This window comes from Petaurus breviceps, unplaced genomic scaffold (genome assembly GCF_028583685.1).
Source record: "Petaurus breviceps papuanus isolate PSGF00001 unplaced genomic scaffold, PetGlider_PUasm1.0 79, whole genome shotgun sequence".
Taxonomy (NCBI): domain Eukaryota; kingdom Metazoa; phylum Chordata; class Mammalia; order Diprotodontia; family Petauridae; genus Petaurus; species Petaurus breviceps.
Window position 1 is genome coordinate 32,626,056 of NW_027186523.1, and position 17,847 is coordinate 32,643,902.

General features: G+C 36.9%; 1 protein-coding gene across 2 annotated transcripts in view; it reads right to left on the reverse strand.

Moving 5' to 3' along the window:
- LOC138175901 (reelin-like) overlaps positions 1-17,847 on the reverse strand; it is a 566,655-nt gene that overhangs the window by 165,589 nt on the left and 383,219 nt on the right. For both annotated transcript variants that reach the window (XM_069106558.1, XM_069106557.1), the window contains exon 20: positions 11,210-11,446. In XM_069106558.1, the coding sequence (XP_068962659.1) occupies positions 11,210-11,446 (237 nt within the window). The remainder of the gene's footprint in view (positions 1-11,209; positions 11,447-17,847) is intronic.

Genomic DNA, 17,847 nt, shown 5'->3' on the forward strand with positions numbered 1-17,847 from the left:
CAGCAGTCTAGTAGCCTTGTTAAAATAAGAGTTAGAATAATGAGATTAGTCTGGCATGACCTATTCTTGAAGTTATACTGGAGCTTTGTAATGACTTTTCCCTCCTTAAATGGTCAGTAACCATCCCCATAAGAATACATCATATAATTTTACTAGGAATCAAAATCAGGTTAGCTGGTTTATAGTTTATAGAATCTATTCCTTTTCACCTTTTTAAATAATGACATTTGCTCTTCTCTAGTGCAGTTACATGTCCACTCCTATGATCTTTTAAATATCTCTGACCCAATTCTTTCACTGAAACAAACTTGAGATTTTCACAGAATGACAGGCATGGAGCAGTGTGGATAGAGCATCTGGTCTGGCATCAGGAAGACCTCAGTTCAAATGTGGCCTCAGATACTTACTAGCTATGTGACCCTGGGTAAATCACTCAATCCTAATTACCTCACTTCCTCATTTGTAAAACCAGCTGGAGAAGGAAATGACAAACCACTCTTGTATCTTTGCCAAGAAAACCCCAAATGGGGTCCCAAAGAGTCGGACATGACTGAGAGACAACCAAACAACTCCTTGTTATTGACTGTCCAAAATAGGGCATGTTCCAATAGGCAAAATGAAAGTCAACTTTCATTCTCCACAGCCACAGGCACAGTGGAGGGCCCCTGCCAGTGTCAGCATACAGATAACAAGAGGTTGGTGACATTATTAATCTGGTATCAGGAGGCTTAAGGGAATTTCTACAACAGAAACAGGGAGGCCTTGAGAAAGTCATCTAGAACTACAGCTGGGTGACCCCAAAGGGGGATAATACTACAATATTTTATTGTTATTACAATAATCAGTATTATCGCAAGTATTATTATAATATCCTCATCCCTTCCTGCTATGAGACCTAATGAAATAATAATAGTGTGACTTTGTTGCTTGTTTTGGGGAGAGACTAGCAATGCATCTTATTTGATGTGAGTGCCATAAACAGCTGGTTTTACAGAGCTGAAAGGTGTTAGGTTGCAGGTTCCGAGGGGATATCCTTTAAAAGACATTGAATGGGAGCCACCTGCCCTTTCCACTCCTCCAGGACACACCATCACAACAAACAAAAACAAGCAACAAGCCTTTTGAGGCTACATGAAAGGGGCAGACAGACAAGCACCTGATAAACACATTCATATAAAACTGCCCTGGCCCTTGGCTGGGGAGCACTCCTTGACAACTGACCCTGTACCTAAGCCCACTCCATTAAAAGATACGTGCTTCACCCAGAGTTTTAGTGCATACCTTATATAAAATTCTGATGAATTCTTCTGTCTCAATGAATTTTAAAACATGAATTTACCAATACAGAGAAGAAAATTTCCAAGGACCCAGGATCATCAATTAGAGCCAGCAGGCACCTGAGGGTCAGATGATCTAACACCTTCATTTTAGAGATAAGGGAACAGGCCCATTAAGATTCTTCAGCTTGCCCAGGGTCAAACAAATAGTCAATGACTAAGATGGGATTGCAACCCAGATCCTCTGATTCTAGATTCATACATTCTGCTCCACCATCCTGCCTTATTTTGCTAAAAAATCAGTCTGAAAATTCACAACATTTTTTTGCCCTCTACAGTCATGAAGAAAACTTTCATGGATGTGCAGACTCATTTTCAGGAAAAATAGAGGACCTCCACCATGTTCTATTTGCTTAGGGCTACATAGGAGTCAAACTTACCTTAGACATTCGAATGTACAGCTTTTCTAAGGCAGTCCAATGTCATAAGCACTGTCTTCACTGCCCTGCTCCCCAGCACTGTCTGCTTAATGTGTAGACCCTTGGTGGGACTTCAAATAAATGCTAGATTTTTACCAAACTGACAATTTCTATCAGTAGCTAAGGGCATGAGAATAACTGTAAACCATTCGCTGAGAGGTTTTTCCCTTCAGTTTCCATTTTCTCATTTTCACCAACTCACACTAATTTGGTAAGCAGTAATGTCACTCAGACCTGTCTCTACAACTTTGTTGAAGGTTTCTTTGCAGCTTGAACACCTGTCCATCTTAATTGATTCATACTCGTAGAGGTGAGGAATCTGTGAGCCTGAGGTCACATGTGACCTTCTAGGTCCTCAAGTGTCACCCTTTGATGGAATCCAAACTTCACAGAACAAATCCCCTTAATAAAAGGATTTGTTCTATAAAACTTGGACTCGGCCAAAAGGCTTACACCCAAGGACCTAGAAGTGGCCTGAAGGCCACAGGTTCCCTACTCCTGAATTTTATAGTATTCCATTGCCACAATTTATTTAAATGTTCCCCTATTGTTGGATATTTAGTTTGCTTCCAGGTTTTGGGGGTTTTTTCCTTCTATTTTTGCAACTGAATATGATGTTGTCACAAAAATATCTTTAAACAGATGCTCTTTCTTTTTTGTTACTAATATTGTTGGAGTATATTTATATGAGGAAAAGTTAGTAGCTGAAGGAATGAATGAGAATAAAGGAAGTGAAACTTCTGATGAAGATTTGAGGGAGAAGTAGGGATGATAGTCCTGTGCAAAGAGTCCTGGCTTAGAATTCCGAGGTCACAGGCTTAAATCTTGCCTATGGCACATTCTGTGACTCTGGGCAAGTCATTTTAAGGTCCCTGGACCTCTTTTCCGTTCAGATCTCAAGCTATCACCTTATGAAACTGAAAAAGTGTTTTAAATACTTTATACATTGAAATAAATCAAGTATAAATTGTTATTAAGTAGGTACAGTTATTTGTAGTAATGTTTAATGTATCTAATACAAGTTAATAAAATTCTTTATTGCATCCACTGTTTCTATCACCAGTTTATTTTGTAGTTTCATAGAATAGGCTTCATAAACTATGCCACCCCCAACATACCTAACCACTTCAAGGAAATCTGGAATTTTCCCACATATGGCATTTCTTCATGCATTTTGCTCACTACTCCTTTTGAAAGACTTTTTATAAGCTCCTAAGTGACTATGCTGTTTTTTCCCCTTTATTTCTTTCACTAAAGATTTCAAAGGTAAATTCAGCATCTGAATTACTTTGGAGTATTACTTTTATGCTTCTCCTTGAGGACTATCAAAAATCAAGAGCTTTTAATGTCTTTTTCTACCTACTGTTTTTTTCCTTTGCCTTTAATCTTTGGCTAGATGGGTTATTCTCTTTAAGTTCTTTATTCTTTCTTCCATTTCCAGAATATATCTAGAAACTTGGATTTAGATATTCTCATCTTGATATGGAAACTTACTTCTATTGAGGTAAACTTTCACCCTATCAAATCTAAGACAGTAAATTATTTTGCTGTTCTTTTTAGTCACCTTTTGCAGAAAATAGTCCCTCTCCAAAAAAAGTACTGGATATAATATTTGGCATTTGCATAACATTTTTGACACAAGGATCTGATAATAACATCAAAAACTCCTAATTTATAGGAAAAAAATAGAAAAGAAAGTTTAAGTACAGAAGCTTTGGAGATTAAGCCCATGTCTTCACAGTGAATTTTTTTCAGTATATTTTTATCTTTTACATCTAACCATTTCCTCCTTATGTGTACCTGTATGGTTGTATGGGAAAAAATTGGTTGGAAGTCGAAATCATTGCTTACTTAATGGACAGAATGGTTGGGGTTGTCCTCATGTTAAATCGCTAATACTGAACCTCTTCTGAGCCTCCTCCAAAGCACTTTTTATCAACAACCTCGTCGTAAGTCTTTATCTCCTGCTACTGGTCTTAGCACTCCCAGATACCCCATGAGGGGTTATAGGAGAGAGGGGGTTATGCCAGCAATGAAGGACCGTTCTCAACGACTACACATTACAGTTCCTTCCTGTTGCTGCAAAGGGATGGAGGTAGGGAAGGAAGTTTTAGATTTTTAGAGTCCCTTCTAGTCACATCAAAAATATTAAGTGGTAAGAACTTTTCTAGATCTCAGTCAAGAACATTTCCATTGTTTCACATTTGTTAATAGGGAGAGAGTAGCATCCTTATGAAAATAAAAAAAAATAAATCCAGATTGTGTCCCTCATCATCTCAACCTCTTAGAGTTTCTAACATCTTTCAAGATTCGATTTTCTATATGATTCCTTTCCTTATCTGTCCAGTTCTCATCTAAGACCATTTCCACTATTTTGCATTTGTTAGTAAGGAAAGACTAGCATTAAAAGAATGCATATTATGGTCCTCCTAACCTCCATAACTTGGAATCCCTAACCTCTCAAGGCTCAGCTGAAATGCCACCTTCTATAGGAAGTCTTCCCTAATCCACCCAACTGCTAATACCCTGCTCCTCCTGAATAACCTTGTATCTATTGTGTGTGTGTGTGTGTATAAACACACATTTACATGTCCTGACAGAATATAAGCTCTTTGAGGCAAGACCCTCTAACTTTTGTATTTGTAACTCTAGGGTCTGGTAAATAGCAAGTACTTAAAAATGCTCATCAATTACTTGATTGTGGAGACAACTCTCAAGACAAACCAAACTTGTGGACAATTTAAATTTATATTTGAGTTTCTAATATGGACAGATATGTATTAGTCGGACACATTTTGAAAAGAGAAGTCAAGGAAAAAAACGATGTTGAGAATCTTGGAGATTAAAAGGATGCTGATGGCTTTAACACATAAGGAAGTTCAAAAGAGGGATGGCTTTTGGAGAAACAATGATGTAAAGATTTATAATATATTACAGTCTATTCATGTCCACTCTGTGCAACTCATTTTGCCTTAATGAAAATAAAAAGGAAGGAGGAGCTTTTATTAGCCACTATCCTATACCCCCAAAGAAGGTACATCTTGCTTCCAGGTGGGCATATGATAGGCAGCATGTATGTATGGGGGAGATTTTGCCTATCTGGGCGCTAGTGATAGAACTCTAACAGAGGTATAAATAAAACCACCCTTTAGGCTCAATACTAGGAACAAAATGGGGGAAATTAAAAGCTTGTGTAGCCCCAGGATAACAGCAGCAAGGTGGAGTTGTTTATTAAGGGGTGATGGGAGTGGTATAGTTGTCATAGGTTGCTGTCATGGGCAGTGTGAGACTCTGTAATGGTTAGGGGATTTGAAGATCTTTCATGCCCCTTGAACTTGCTGACAGCAGGAAAGGGGTGGGGTAGGAGGAAGCCAGAACTGAGCTGGAGCCAGTGTGGTGACTGGAAGCACTGTGGCAGCAGCGGCTCAAACTCCTTTTTTTTTTTTTTTGAGCCAGCCAGAGTTTCTGCTAAGGACTCCTGCTGAGGACTGCTGGGGATGGGAACTGTGGGGGGCCACAGCTTCTGGGAGTGAGCTGTATGTATGCTGAGCAGTTGCCATGAATGAGGATGGGAGGACCTTTGCCAGAGGTAGCCTGTTCTGTTTTTAAGGCTTGAGAATGTAGGTGTTTACAGCATTAACTACATGTGCCAACCCTATAGCTACTGTGATGGCTTTGACTTTCTGACTTTGGGACTCAGTTTGCTGGTATCTGAATAAATGTTCTGTCCCACATGTAGAGATCCTGTTATATTTTGTGATTAATAACCATATCAGCACATTTATAGTTACCATAGGCATTGTGAATTGTGAATAGGCATTGTTGATACAGACTCTGACCCTTTTATTGGTTATCCATTGGGGCCTTGGTTCCTCCTTTGGAGAATACTGGGCTAGAGTATTGGGCTATTTCTAATGAGTGAAATTCAATAGGCATAAATGTAAATTATTATATTTGAGAACACAGAAATCAACTTCACAAATGATCTGGGATTTTGGTGGACTTCAGGGTCATGATGAGTCAGAAGTGTGACATGGCAGGCAAAAAAATGAAGCAATTATGGGTTGTATTAAGAAGATCCAAGCTTCCTGTAACAAAGTGATATAGTCCCACTGTACTCTGCCCTCGTAATATCTAATCTAGCCTATTTTGTTCAATTCTGGATGCCACAGTGTAAGCAAGACAGTAATAAACGGAAGGGTCAAGATGAGGCCAATAAGAACATTGGAGGGCCTTGAGTTCATAACATATGACAATCATCTGAAGGATGGTTAATCTGGAGAAGAGAAGACTCAGGGGAAATATAATAGCTGTCTTTAAGTATTTTCAGGACTGTCACACTGGAGAGGGATTAGATTTGTTCAGTTTGGTGTTCATGGACAGCACTGGGAGCAATGGTGGAATCTACAAATCAGAAAAAATTTTCTAACAATTAGAGATGTCCAAAAACACAAAGGGCTGCGTTGGAAATCTCCCAGCGGAGACTAGATGACTACTTGTCAGGTATATTATACTGAATATTCCTGTTGTGTACAGGTTGCTCTAGATGACTATTGGGTTTTCTTCCAGCTCTGCAATTCAGTTATTGTGCCAGCTTTCAGTCTTTTCTTTCCTTTTAAAATTTAGGGACTTCGTAATAATCTGGATCTTATGTAATTCTTTAGCAGACCCTTGAAATTGATATCTGAAATATTTTTGAAACTCATCTTTGCCATTATTACCCTATTCCTTCTTTTAGGTTCACTGTTTTTTGGGCTACTTTCAGGAACCTTACTACAGATAAACCCAAATATCTTTCAGCAGGAAATACCTTTAAGAGTAGTAAATATGCTTCCCAAACACAAACTGCTATTAAAAATTAATCAAAAGGGAAGTAGATTTCAATATAATGAATTTTTATTCTGATGCCTATTTGTACATTATAGATTGGTAGATGTGGGAGAATATCTTGTTCTCTGTCTTTTCCTCCATGTTGGACTGTGAATATATGAGTCAAGCGACTGATTTCTTGTGCCTAGTTGGTAAATTTTATAGGAGTCAAACTGGACAGTCATTAGCTGAGAGAGATGTCGATTTCTAATTGTTTCTGTAAATGAATATATACTTCGTAATTTTTGAGGTAGATCTTTTCATACCCTAATTTTGTTTACTACACTTATATAAGTTGACTGTGGACACAGACACACACAGACACACTTCAATACATTGTGAATCTTTGTATCATGGTTTCTCCAAAACCCATGCTTCTTTTGAACTTCCTTATTCCTGCCAAGTCCATCACCATTCTTTGAGTCTTCCAGATTCTCAGTACCTTTTCCCCTAGACTTCTCTCTTCAAAATGTCTGACTAGTATATTTCTGTGCATAATAGGAACTCTAATATAAAACTGAATCTCTCTCTCTCTCTCTCTCTCTCTCTCTCTCTCTCTCTCTCTCTCTCTCTTTCTCTCTTTTTCTTTCTTTCTTTCTTTTTCCCGGATCTGTGATTTCATCAGTGTAGGGAGATCTTGGTGAGGAAATTTCATTGCCAGAACACAAATTCTTTCTCTGAAAAATATCTTTTGAGAATTGCCAGAGGGTAGTGATATGGTAAACTACCCTGGGCCCCATATCCAGTAGAAATCAGAGGGCAGACTTGTAACAAGGTTGTGCAAACTATTTTATGATACCAAAAGGCTTCTCAACTGCAATATCAGAATTATACTACCAATTTTTCCCAATGTGATTTCTTAATTCTCCATGTAAATGTTTCTTTATTCTCATAGAAGTCCCTGAGTTGGGAGCATTCAACCAGTATCCATAAACCATCAACTGCACACCACCTTCTTCTAGATTAGCTCTCAGAAGCTGTTTTACTTTTCCTCCCTAATCTTTCCCTTTTCCTTCCCATGTGTAGAACAGCTTTGCAATCCCTTCCTAGTTCTGGACACTGTCCAATGTGTCCTAGGGCTACACAGTGGGTAATATGTGAAACTCTTTGACCCAACAACTTCACAACATCTTTCCTCTTCCCCTGGCGGGGGGAATGTGCACATGCCAAATTCTCCCATTTTCTTGTCTTTCGTCACTTACACTGAATTTCACCTCAGTCTATTTTTCACATGTGTGCAATTATCTTTAATCTCCCTTTTTTTCAGTTTCTTTTTCAAATCTTGCCCAATTACCTCAGAAAAATCTTCTTCCTTTGCTTCCCTTCCCACTCCTTTTGTTACTGAAAATATGATCCTAATTATGACTAATATGTACAAAAATAGTGATACACTGATATTGAGGGAAAAAAGAAAGATGTCAAGAAAATGAGATAAAAACCCAGTGCTATCAACCTCTGAAGCCTCTAAAAATGCCTCTAAATCCCTTCAGAACCTTGAGAGTGCCTATCTTCTCCTCAAATCAAATATATTTTCCAAGATGTATTCAAAAATACAATTTAAAAACCACAATATATCATCCAGTGCTATTGACTTTGTTAACTAGTATGGCTATATATATTACATATATATACCATATATATATATAAACTTTTTATTGTAAGCATTCAGTTTTTTATCTACATCAGACATTAAGTAAGTTTTTGAAGGTCCAGGACTAAATACTATCCAGACATTGTTTTTAGCAAATTTCTTCTAAATTCCTTACAACTGACTTCCAAATGAAAGTTGAACAAACAAAACCTGTTTGTCCATACTGAAATAGGGGACAGATGTTTAGAACCTAGGTTTATGATGCAAAAGTAAAGCAATTCCCTGCCAAAGCCCTCAAATGGTGTGTGTGTGTGTGCACGCATGTGTGTAGGCTCCAAAGCCCTTAAGTATATGTATATGTGTATGTATACACATACACACAGACACACACATATATATTCATATATACTTATATGTATATGTGTATATATATATATGTGTGTGTGTGTGTGTGTGTGTGTGTGTGTACATGCCTCTTCGTAAAATATTTCTATCTTGTTCTTTAAAATCCAAGGAATATGCTCCCATTTCAGAGAATATCACTCAAACAAAATGTTGTTTGTTGTCTTTCTAGAATGGAAGATGACACATTTGATTTTGGTGACTAATTTGGTTTTAAAGTGACTTCAAAAGAGTAAAAGAAGTAGCATGTTTTGTTCTCAAATAACCAGTAATATATTTTCCAGTGTCTCCTTACATCCACCAAAAACAGACCCCATTTCTAAAATGCTATCATAACCATCCCTCTGTAGAAGCACTGATCCTGAGTCCCCAGATACTGAATTATCTGCGAATATGGTTTCTTATTTGTGGTATCTCTTGGGGTTATTATAATTTGGGTCCATTTTGGGGGTTTTAATCTCAAATAAACTCCAAAGGAAATAATTACCTTCATAATATTTGGTTTAAAATGCATATGTGAAAAGTTATCAAGAAAGCTGTTCTACAGCTTAAAGCTGATAGAGGCCCTGATTTATGGATTCTCAGTAAGAAATGAAAGCATCACAGATAATTATAAGCAATTCTTTCCTCCGCTGAAAAAGTGCTCTATGATGACATGCTGTAGAGTGATTTATAGCATATTGACTATAGTTCTCCTAATGAAAAAGCAATTGTCTAAGTTTTCCCTGGAGAACACTCTCAGTGCCTTAGCAATCCATGCTCATGGAAAGTCATGAGTTAGAAAATGAGAACCAAATGAACTCACAGCTGGGAAAAGCCAACAATAATTAATTTAACACCAGCCATTTGTACAGATCTTGTGGAACTTAAAAAAATTTCCCTGGAGAGAAACAAGGTCAGTGAAGGATATGGTTCACATCTTAGAATGTGTCCTAAATTATGTTTACATAATAAAATAATATAGTCCAATGGTTTTCTATCAAGAAATAGATCAGCTTGTTTTTTCTGACTAGGAGGGTTATGACTGCCACATGGATTTTAAAGTTATTCCAATGTGGCGATTTGATTTTGAATACTGTAACAAGTGTTTCTGAAAAAGTATTGCTAAGGTTGTACATTGACATTGATTTTTGAAACAGAGTCCTAGATGATATGCTAATCAGTAACAGCTGAGGAAACAATATTGTTAAAGGGGTTTTTATTCTAACTCACTGGCTAAGAAAATGCGAACAGTTTGAGATCTACCATGTTGTTTCAGTTTAATGAGCAGAGAGCACTTTTCTTGTCCTTATTAAAGTGGTTAATGTGTTTCTATGTCCTCATTATCACTGCCTGAACATACTCTCTGTTATTTGCAGAACCAAGTCAACTTCCTTTCCTTTCAGAGATGATCACAAAGTCAAGTCAGATTGCTCAAATTCACTTGTTAATAAAACTCCTATGGTGCTGTTCGAGGTGCCCATGGGGATCGTACAATTAGTTATATTTCCTTATGTTTTTCTATAATTACTATGATTGTACTTTCTCAGAATAAATGTATTTGTACCAATTAAAGTGGCAGTAGGCTAAAAATATTCATCAGACTTGTATGAAAGTATATTGTTCTTGGGGCTTTGATCAAAGCACAGAAATTAAACTACTATTATAATGCATTCAACCTGTGTCAAAGTGACACACTTAGCAAGTTTGGAATTTACTTCAGCAGATGTTAACTATTTCTAAAAAATAAGATGTAAACCATTTCTAAAAAATAAACATTTTCATTTAGTACTTGCATTACTAAAGCAACTACTTGGCAAACTTAAATATTTCAGTTTGTAGTTTATGGGTGCATAACTAAATTGAATTAGCTTTTAAAAAATCTAATAATACATATAATTCAAAGGAGTCAATTTTTTGTTTATGCTTGTATCCCCTCACTTAAGCCCAATAATTTTCCTCCCTTTCCTAACAAGACTTTAAAAAATGATACACAGAAACTAGCTATGAAAGATTTTCAATTGACAAAGCAGAGAATATGACCTTTTCATAGATCTCTTTCATTCTGTCTAGGTTGAAAGAACTCAGAGCAAAAGTGATCAGCTGTACTTTCATTTCCATTAGCAGTAATTTTGAAGCAAAAATTTTCTCCTGCTGTGTGTGGGAAATCACTGTACATGCACAATTCCATCAAAGGTAATTCTCTGTGCACTGGAGTATAAAATTTACCTCTAATTATGATTAGGTCATTGATTGGACATTTGGTGATATGCACTCTGGAGACAATTACAAGGAATAACAACCAAAGAGATGCATCTGGAGAAATCATATAGGCCTGCCTTGGACTCAGTAGTAAAGTAAGTAAAATTCTCTTAGAATCATATTTTCTAATTATGGTTAAAGAGTCAGAGATCTGGAAGCATCCATCCTCCTATTTCCAAGTAGGACAACACAAATAATTTTACTTAAACATTTCCAAAGAACATTTCTGTTCCCTCTCTTGTTAATCCAGTCCAGTTTTATACAAACATGCACCACTAGAAATCCTTCACAACGCATCTTTCAATTGCTAAATTGATTGTCTAATAACAGTAAAGCATTTATATTCTTACCAAAGAGTCCAGTCATGGCCACAATAGGGTTGAACATTTCCCAGGTAGAATCCCAGAGACTGGGTGACTTCCACTAGATTAGTGAAGTCAAGACTAATGCTGTTGAAAAGTATTGAAGTCATGATGATCTCATCAATAGCCCATACATCTTCTCCCTGGGAGGAGTGATATGGTTGCCACCATCTGAACTGAATTCCAAACTGTTGTGCATCAGCTGGTAATTCCACAGAAATAATTCTGCAGGGAGAGGGAATTTAGGATAGGAAGGGAGAATGAAAAAAATATACATGTTCAAGGTACTTCAGTAATATAAAAATGCCAACATCTATATCACATTATTATTTAGCTAAAGGGACTATGATATAGCAATGTATTTTTGCTCTTTATTGCCAATGTCCTCTCTTGTCCTGCATTATTTCCTCTTCAATCAAACAAAATAATCCCCCAATACACGTGTAAGCTCCAGGTAGGTAGGAAAAACATCTTATTTATTTTTGTATCTTTCTTAATGCCTTGCACAGGGTGGTAGACACTTTAAAAAATCAGGTTGGTGATTTCAGTGGTGTAGAGAGCCTATAGAGATGAAATATTAAGTTGGCACCTGATCTACAAGCTAGTCTTGGAGAGTTGTCTGGGTTTGTGTGAGGTTATATGATTTATCCAAAGTTACACCATGAATGTGTATCAGAAGCAGGATTTTCTTAATCTCAGGACAGATAACTACTATGCAACACTTTCTCCTGTGTTACCCATAGTAGATGCTTAATAAATGTTTATTAATTTGAGTGGAATTAAATCAGGAGTATTGTAATTTATCTATGTGTTTATCATCCATCTGCTCTTACAAAACCTAAGACTAAGGCCACAGCTTTCCAAAGTGAGAAGGATTCATACTGTCTTGGTAAAACAACATGAGTTTCATGATACACACATAATTTTGTGCTGGTGGAACTGTCAAATTCCTCAGTCCCATGAGTTTAGTACCGTATGCCAAGGTCACTTGATCTGTCATGGCGGCTAAGGCAACAAACCTGTACCTGACAAACGGTAAGGAAAATTAAGAATAATATCTAATTTCCAGGAGCAATTATTGTATACAGCAGCAGGGGCCATACATTAATTGCCACTGCAATGACATCTGCTTGAAAGCTCCATAAATCACAGTTCTATGCTGCTCACATATATTCACAAGGTGAGATGTGAAGCAAATGGCAAGTGGAACATTTGTCTCCATCAGTGTACAATTAAATACCAAGAGAGGCATTTCAGTAAATGCACACTGAAGTGAAGGGATTTTTTTTTTTGTGTGTGTGTGTGTAAAGGGAAAAAAAACAAAAACATAAAATAAATGACAAGTTAGATGACCCAGAAACAGATTATTACAATTTTTTTTTGAAAAAGGGTTTCAGATTTTCTGGTTGGAATGAGGAACTGAACCATTTAAATTCAGTCATATTTGTATTAAACCAAGCTATATGCTTAGTTATTGATAAGCAAAAAATTAAAATTATACTATGTAGGTTTTATATTAAAAGCAAAAACTAATTTAAAAAACCATGGTTATAAAGAAAACAGGATAAAATAAAATGATTGTATTCCTTAATTAGTAGATAATTTACAAGATCATACTTGTATATAAGTATAACAATGTGTTATATATACTAATATAACAAGGTGTTGTACTTAAAATACTCTAGGAAAAAAGCAAAATAAAAAATCTGTAATTAAAAAAATGAAATAGCATAATAGCTAGCTACATCAAATACTTAATGATTCTCTTTTCTTTTTTAAATTAATTTGTTTGTTTCCTTTTAGTTTACAGGATTCAATTCCACATTTCCTTGAGTTTCACATTTTGTCCCCCTCCCTCGATTCCATCTCTTTTCACTGTTCAAAATCAACTGCAAGAAATTTATTTTGCAGTAAAAAATAAAGCTTTAATTTTTACTTGGACCAGACTCATGATTTTATTGCTACAGAGAACTCCCATTATGGAAAGTCACTCTACTAAGACAGATTGCCAACTTCTCTACAACATAGAGTCTTAGGGAGTTATTGCTTATCACACAGCTAGTATATTTGTCAGATGAAAGATTTGAATTCAGGGCTTTCTGATTGGCAAGCCAGAACTCTATCTACTAGAGCACACTGCTCCTCCTGCTTTAATATTATCCTAAAAAGCAGTTTGTTTGTAAGTTTAGAAGATATTTTGTTTTTAACTTCAAAATATTTCTCATATCTTTTTTACTTCCAAGAGAAAAAATAAATTATTTTGTGTTTCTAACAATGATGATGAGCAAAGGCCCAAACATGTGAGGGTCTGGGAAATATCTGCTGAAGAAGACCAGATTATATGAGAAAAGAGTATGGTGAAGCAAAGCTGGGAAATGAGGCTGGTACCAGAGTGATTGTGGAAAACTCCAAATACTAAACAAAAAGTTTTCATTTTGGTGGATAGTAGGGAGCCATTCATGATTTTTGAGCTGTTGAGTATCATGTTCATATCTATACCTATTTTTTTCCAAATAAGAAGCAGAAATTAGTACCAGGATCAAATAAAATTTGAATAGCAAGTGAAGAAACATGGTTTTGAAGTCAGGCTGATGGGTTTGATTCTGAGAAAACAAAGAAGGTCTTAGCTTTACACATTTTGTAATGCACAGCATTTGGTTTCTTCTTGTTGCCTGTGCACTCTTATTTCCCTTTGTTGAGAAGCAGCATAGCATCATGGATGGGGCAGTGGACATGGATGACCTGGGTTCAAATTCCATTTCAGAATTATTAGCCAGATGATACTAGGAAAGTAATCTAACCTCTGTGTTTCTGTATCCTCATCTGCAAAATGAGGCTAACAGCACCAAACTCAGAGGGTTGTTTTGAGAATCAATTGAGATAATACATGTAGAGTGCCTTCTGTACTTTAAATTGCCATATAAATGTGAGCTATTATTATGCAATAATCCAAATTGCAAAATGTTACGTAACTATTAGGGGCAGCTGGGTGGTTTAGTTCATAAAGTGCCATGTCTAGAGAAAGGAAGAGTCATCTTCCTGAGTTCAAATCTGTTCTCTGACACTGAGTTCAAATCTGGCCTCAGATACTGAATAGGCATGTAACCCTGGGCAAGTTGCTTAATTCTCTCTCAGTTTCCTCATCTGTAAAATGAGGTGGAGAAAGAAATGGCAATCCATGCCTGTATCTTTGTCAAGAAAACCCCCAATGGGCTCCTAAAGAGTTGGACATGACTGAAATGACTGAACATGTGAGTTATGAGGTAGTGGATGCACAGATTAAAATGAGAAATTCAAGAACCCAAGACCTCTCATTTTATACATAAGGGAACTGAGACCTAGAGAGCTGAGCTGAGTTGCTGAAAGTCACACAGTTAGTTGGAGAATTTGAACTTATGTCTTCTCTTGGTACAGTGCTTTTTCTGATACCCCACCCACTGTGAAGGAGAGAGATGGAAAGCCATCTTTCTAGTAAAGAGGGCTTTTAATGACTGTGTGATACACATTTATACCTGGAAAGAGCCAGGGAAGAGAGATTAAAGATACCTGACACTGAATAACAGATTAAAAAAACTTTTAAAGCATGTGAGAAAGAATTCTGATACAAGTATGAAGAAAAGTTGAGTAAAGATACAGAGATGAGGGGAGGGAGCATAGATTGGATGGTATTTTTTTTTCTACAGAGCAGGAGAAAATGTTTGCTCAGAGCATCGATTAAAAATAAGCTTAGGCTTGATGAAGGTGGAAAAGCTTTGAAGAGATACTGTGAAATGTGCCACAGAATCAATAAAAGGTTTTCTGAGAAACAAGGAGGTTTCACCTGAGCTTAAAGCACATGAATTTAGAGTGAGCTCCTAGGGCAATTTCATCACTTTCATTAGTAGTTCAGTGGCCTAAGGATGAAAGTGGGGAAAATATTGTGGCTTACCCTCAGATTCAGGATTAGCTGGCCATGAGGGGGCCCAAACCAGATCAAACCAAAAGCTTGAAAGTCCCTTCCGACTCTAAATTCTATGGTTAATAAGGGAAGGGAATATAGAGTTTCCATGCAGAATTAAAAAGTATGAGGCAAGGTGAAGAACGTTTGTACCCTCTCCTTTCACTGAGAACCTCACCTCATACTTTACTGAGAGAAAGGAGGCAATGCATTATAAGTTCACTGTCCTCAGGTCCACATTTCAACTCCCTTCATGTCCCTACCTCCATTCTTTCCCCTTTCTCTCTCCTCTCTGAGAAACAGGTGACTATTTTTGCCAAGGCCAGCTCTTCTCTTTATGCCCTGGATCCCATTCCCTCAAATAGTTTGCTCCTTTGGTCACCTCTGCCTTTCACTGATGTTTAGTTTCTCTATTAACTCTTTCTTTCCTGTTAAAACATGTCAAGGTCTTACTCATCTTAAAAAACAAAACAAAACAAACCACAACAAAAAATGCTCACTTGACTCTACCATTCCCTAAGGCAATCATCAGATCTTTCTCCAGCCTTTCACAGCCAAACTCCAAGAAAAGAACTGTCTATATTCTTTAATTCCTAGTTACTTCTTATCCTCTTTCAATCTAGTTTCTGATGCCTCAAGTCAACTGAAACCATGCTCTCCAAAGTCAGCAGTGACATCTTTGTAGTTGAATTCAATGTAATTTTATTAATCTTCATTCTTCTTGACCTTCAACAGTGTTTGGTCCTGCTTTTCACTTCTTCCTGGATACTCTCTCCTCTTGAAGTTTTCATGATATTTCTCTTTCCTGACTCTCTTCCTACAGGATGATTATTTATGCATTCTAGGTATATGCATGCTCTAGGGTTCTATCATAGACCTCCTCTCTCTATACTTTCTCTAAGTGATCTCATCAATTCCAAAGAACACAATTGTCATTTTTAATGCCAATGCCTGAAAGAGATATACATTTAGCTCTCATCACTTTCCTGAGTTTCAACCCCACATTACAATTATTTACTGAACATCTAAATGGGATGTCCCATGATATTTCAAACTCAGCGTGTGTAAAACAGGACAGATCATCTTCCTTAAGCCTGTTCCTCCTCCTATGCTCCTTATTTTTGTTAGAGGTACTATCATCCATTTAGTCACTGAGGTTTATAACCTTGGAGTCATTCTTTACTCATTATTCTCGCTTACCTACTTATTTCTTACATCCAATGAGTTGCCAAGTCTTGCTGATTCTACTATCACAGCATGTCTTTAATTGTTTCCCCATCGCTTTGCCATTGGCTCAGTTAAGGCCCTCATCATCTTTCACCTAGCTAATTACATTACTTTCCTTATTAGTCTATGTGTCTCCAGACTCTGTCCTTTCTAATCAATCCTCCAAATAGCTGCAAAGTAGATAGTCCTAAAGCATAGGTCTGACCATGTCACTCCTCCCCTCAAGAAGCTTTGGTGGCTCCCTACTACATCTAGGACAAAACACTAACTCTTATTTGACACAATGTCTTTAGCAACCTGGCTCCAGTCTAAATTTCTAAGTTGATTATTATTGTATTTGATCTCTCTCTCTGTCTCTCTGTCTCTGTCTCTCTGTCTCTGTCTCTGTCTGTCTGTCTGTCTCTCTCTCTTTCTCTGTCTCTCTTGATATATCAGCCAAACTGGCTTCCTTCTGTTAGGCTCCTTGAGGGCAGAGGGTTGACTTAATTTTTATGTTTGTATCCCCAACACCTAGTATAGTTCTTGGTGGATAGCATGCATTTGATAATGATAATAATAATAAAAACCAATTGTGGACTCCCTATGTAAATTTTTAGGTCCTTTTGGGCATATATTTCAATAAATGGCATCTCTCATAATTTTAGTTACTGTGTATTATATGTAGGTGTGCTTCCTCATTTGTTAATTCATGGCTACATTTTAAATCACACAATTTATTTAATTTTGTTTTTACTCCAGATCTACCTGTTCACTTCACTTATTCATTAAAACCACTCATTCAACTAATATTTAGTGCTAAAAATTTATGCAGGATACTTACGAAATTTCTTCAAAAGCTAAGGAACAGCATGTGACCACCTTTCATGTAGTAGCAACTTTGTGAGTTTTTCTAATAACTAAATTAACATCATCTGATATACTACTGGTGAATACAATGGAAGGCAATTTATAGAGTTCTGACAAACTATTCAACTTTAATTATTTTTATTATGTGACATATACTGGCTTTGTGACCTGGTACTACTCAGGGCCCTCAATAATTCTGCAAAACTACAAGGAACAGAGATGGTGCCAACCTGCCTTGGTAGAGAGAGTTCTCTCAGCCAAGAAATCTCTATGCCAATGAAACCACAAGTCCAGTCCCTATCACTTATATGCCTACTACATGCAGGCACTGTGCTAGACCCTGGCAAGATGAAATCAAAACCAAACATTGAAATTAAGAAACTTGAATTCTTTTGGAAATGGTGGTAGAGAAACACAATAGTATAGAAAATTAAAGGCAAAATTCTGCAAAAAAAATTCCTGGAATGAAAAGAGGTTCAGGGATCAGGGTAAGCTTTCCATAGGAAGTTACACCTGAGCCTTTTTTAAGGAAGCTAAGGCTTCTATGAGGTGGAGATGAGAAGACCGTGAATTCTAGGTTGGGAGCAGCCTATGCTATTCAAACTAATGTGTTCAG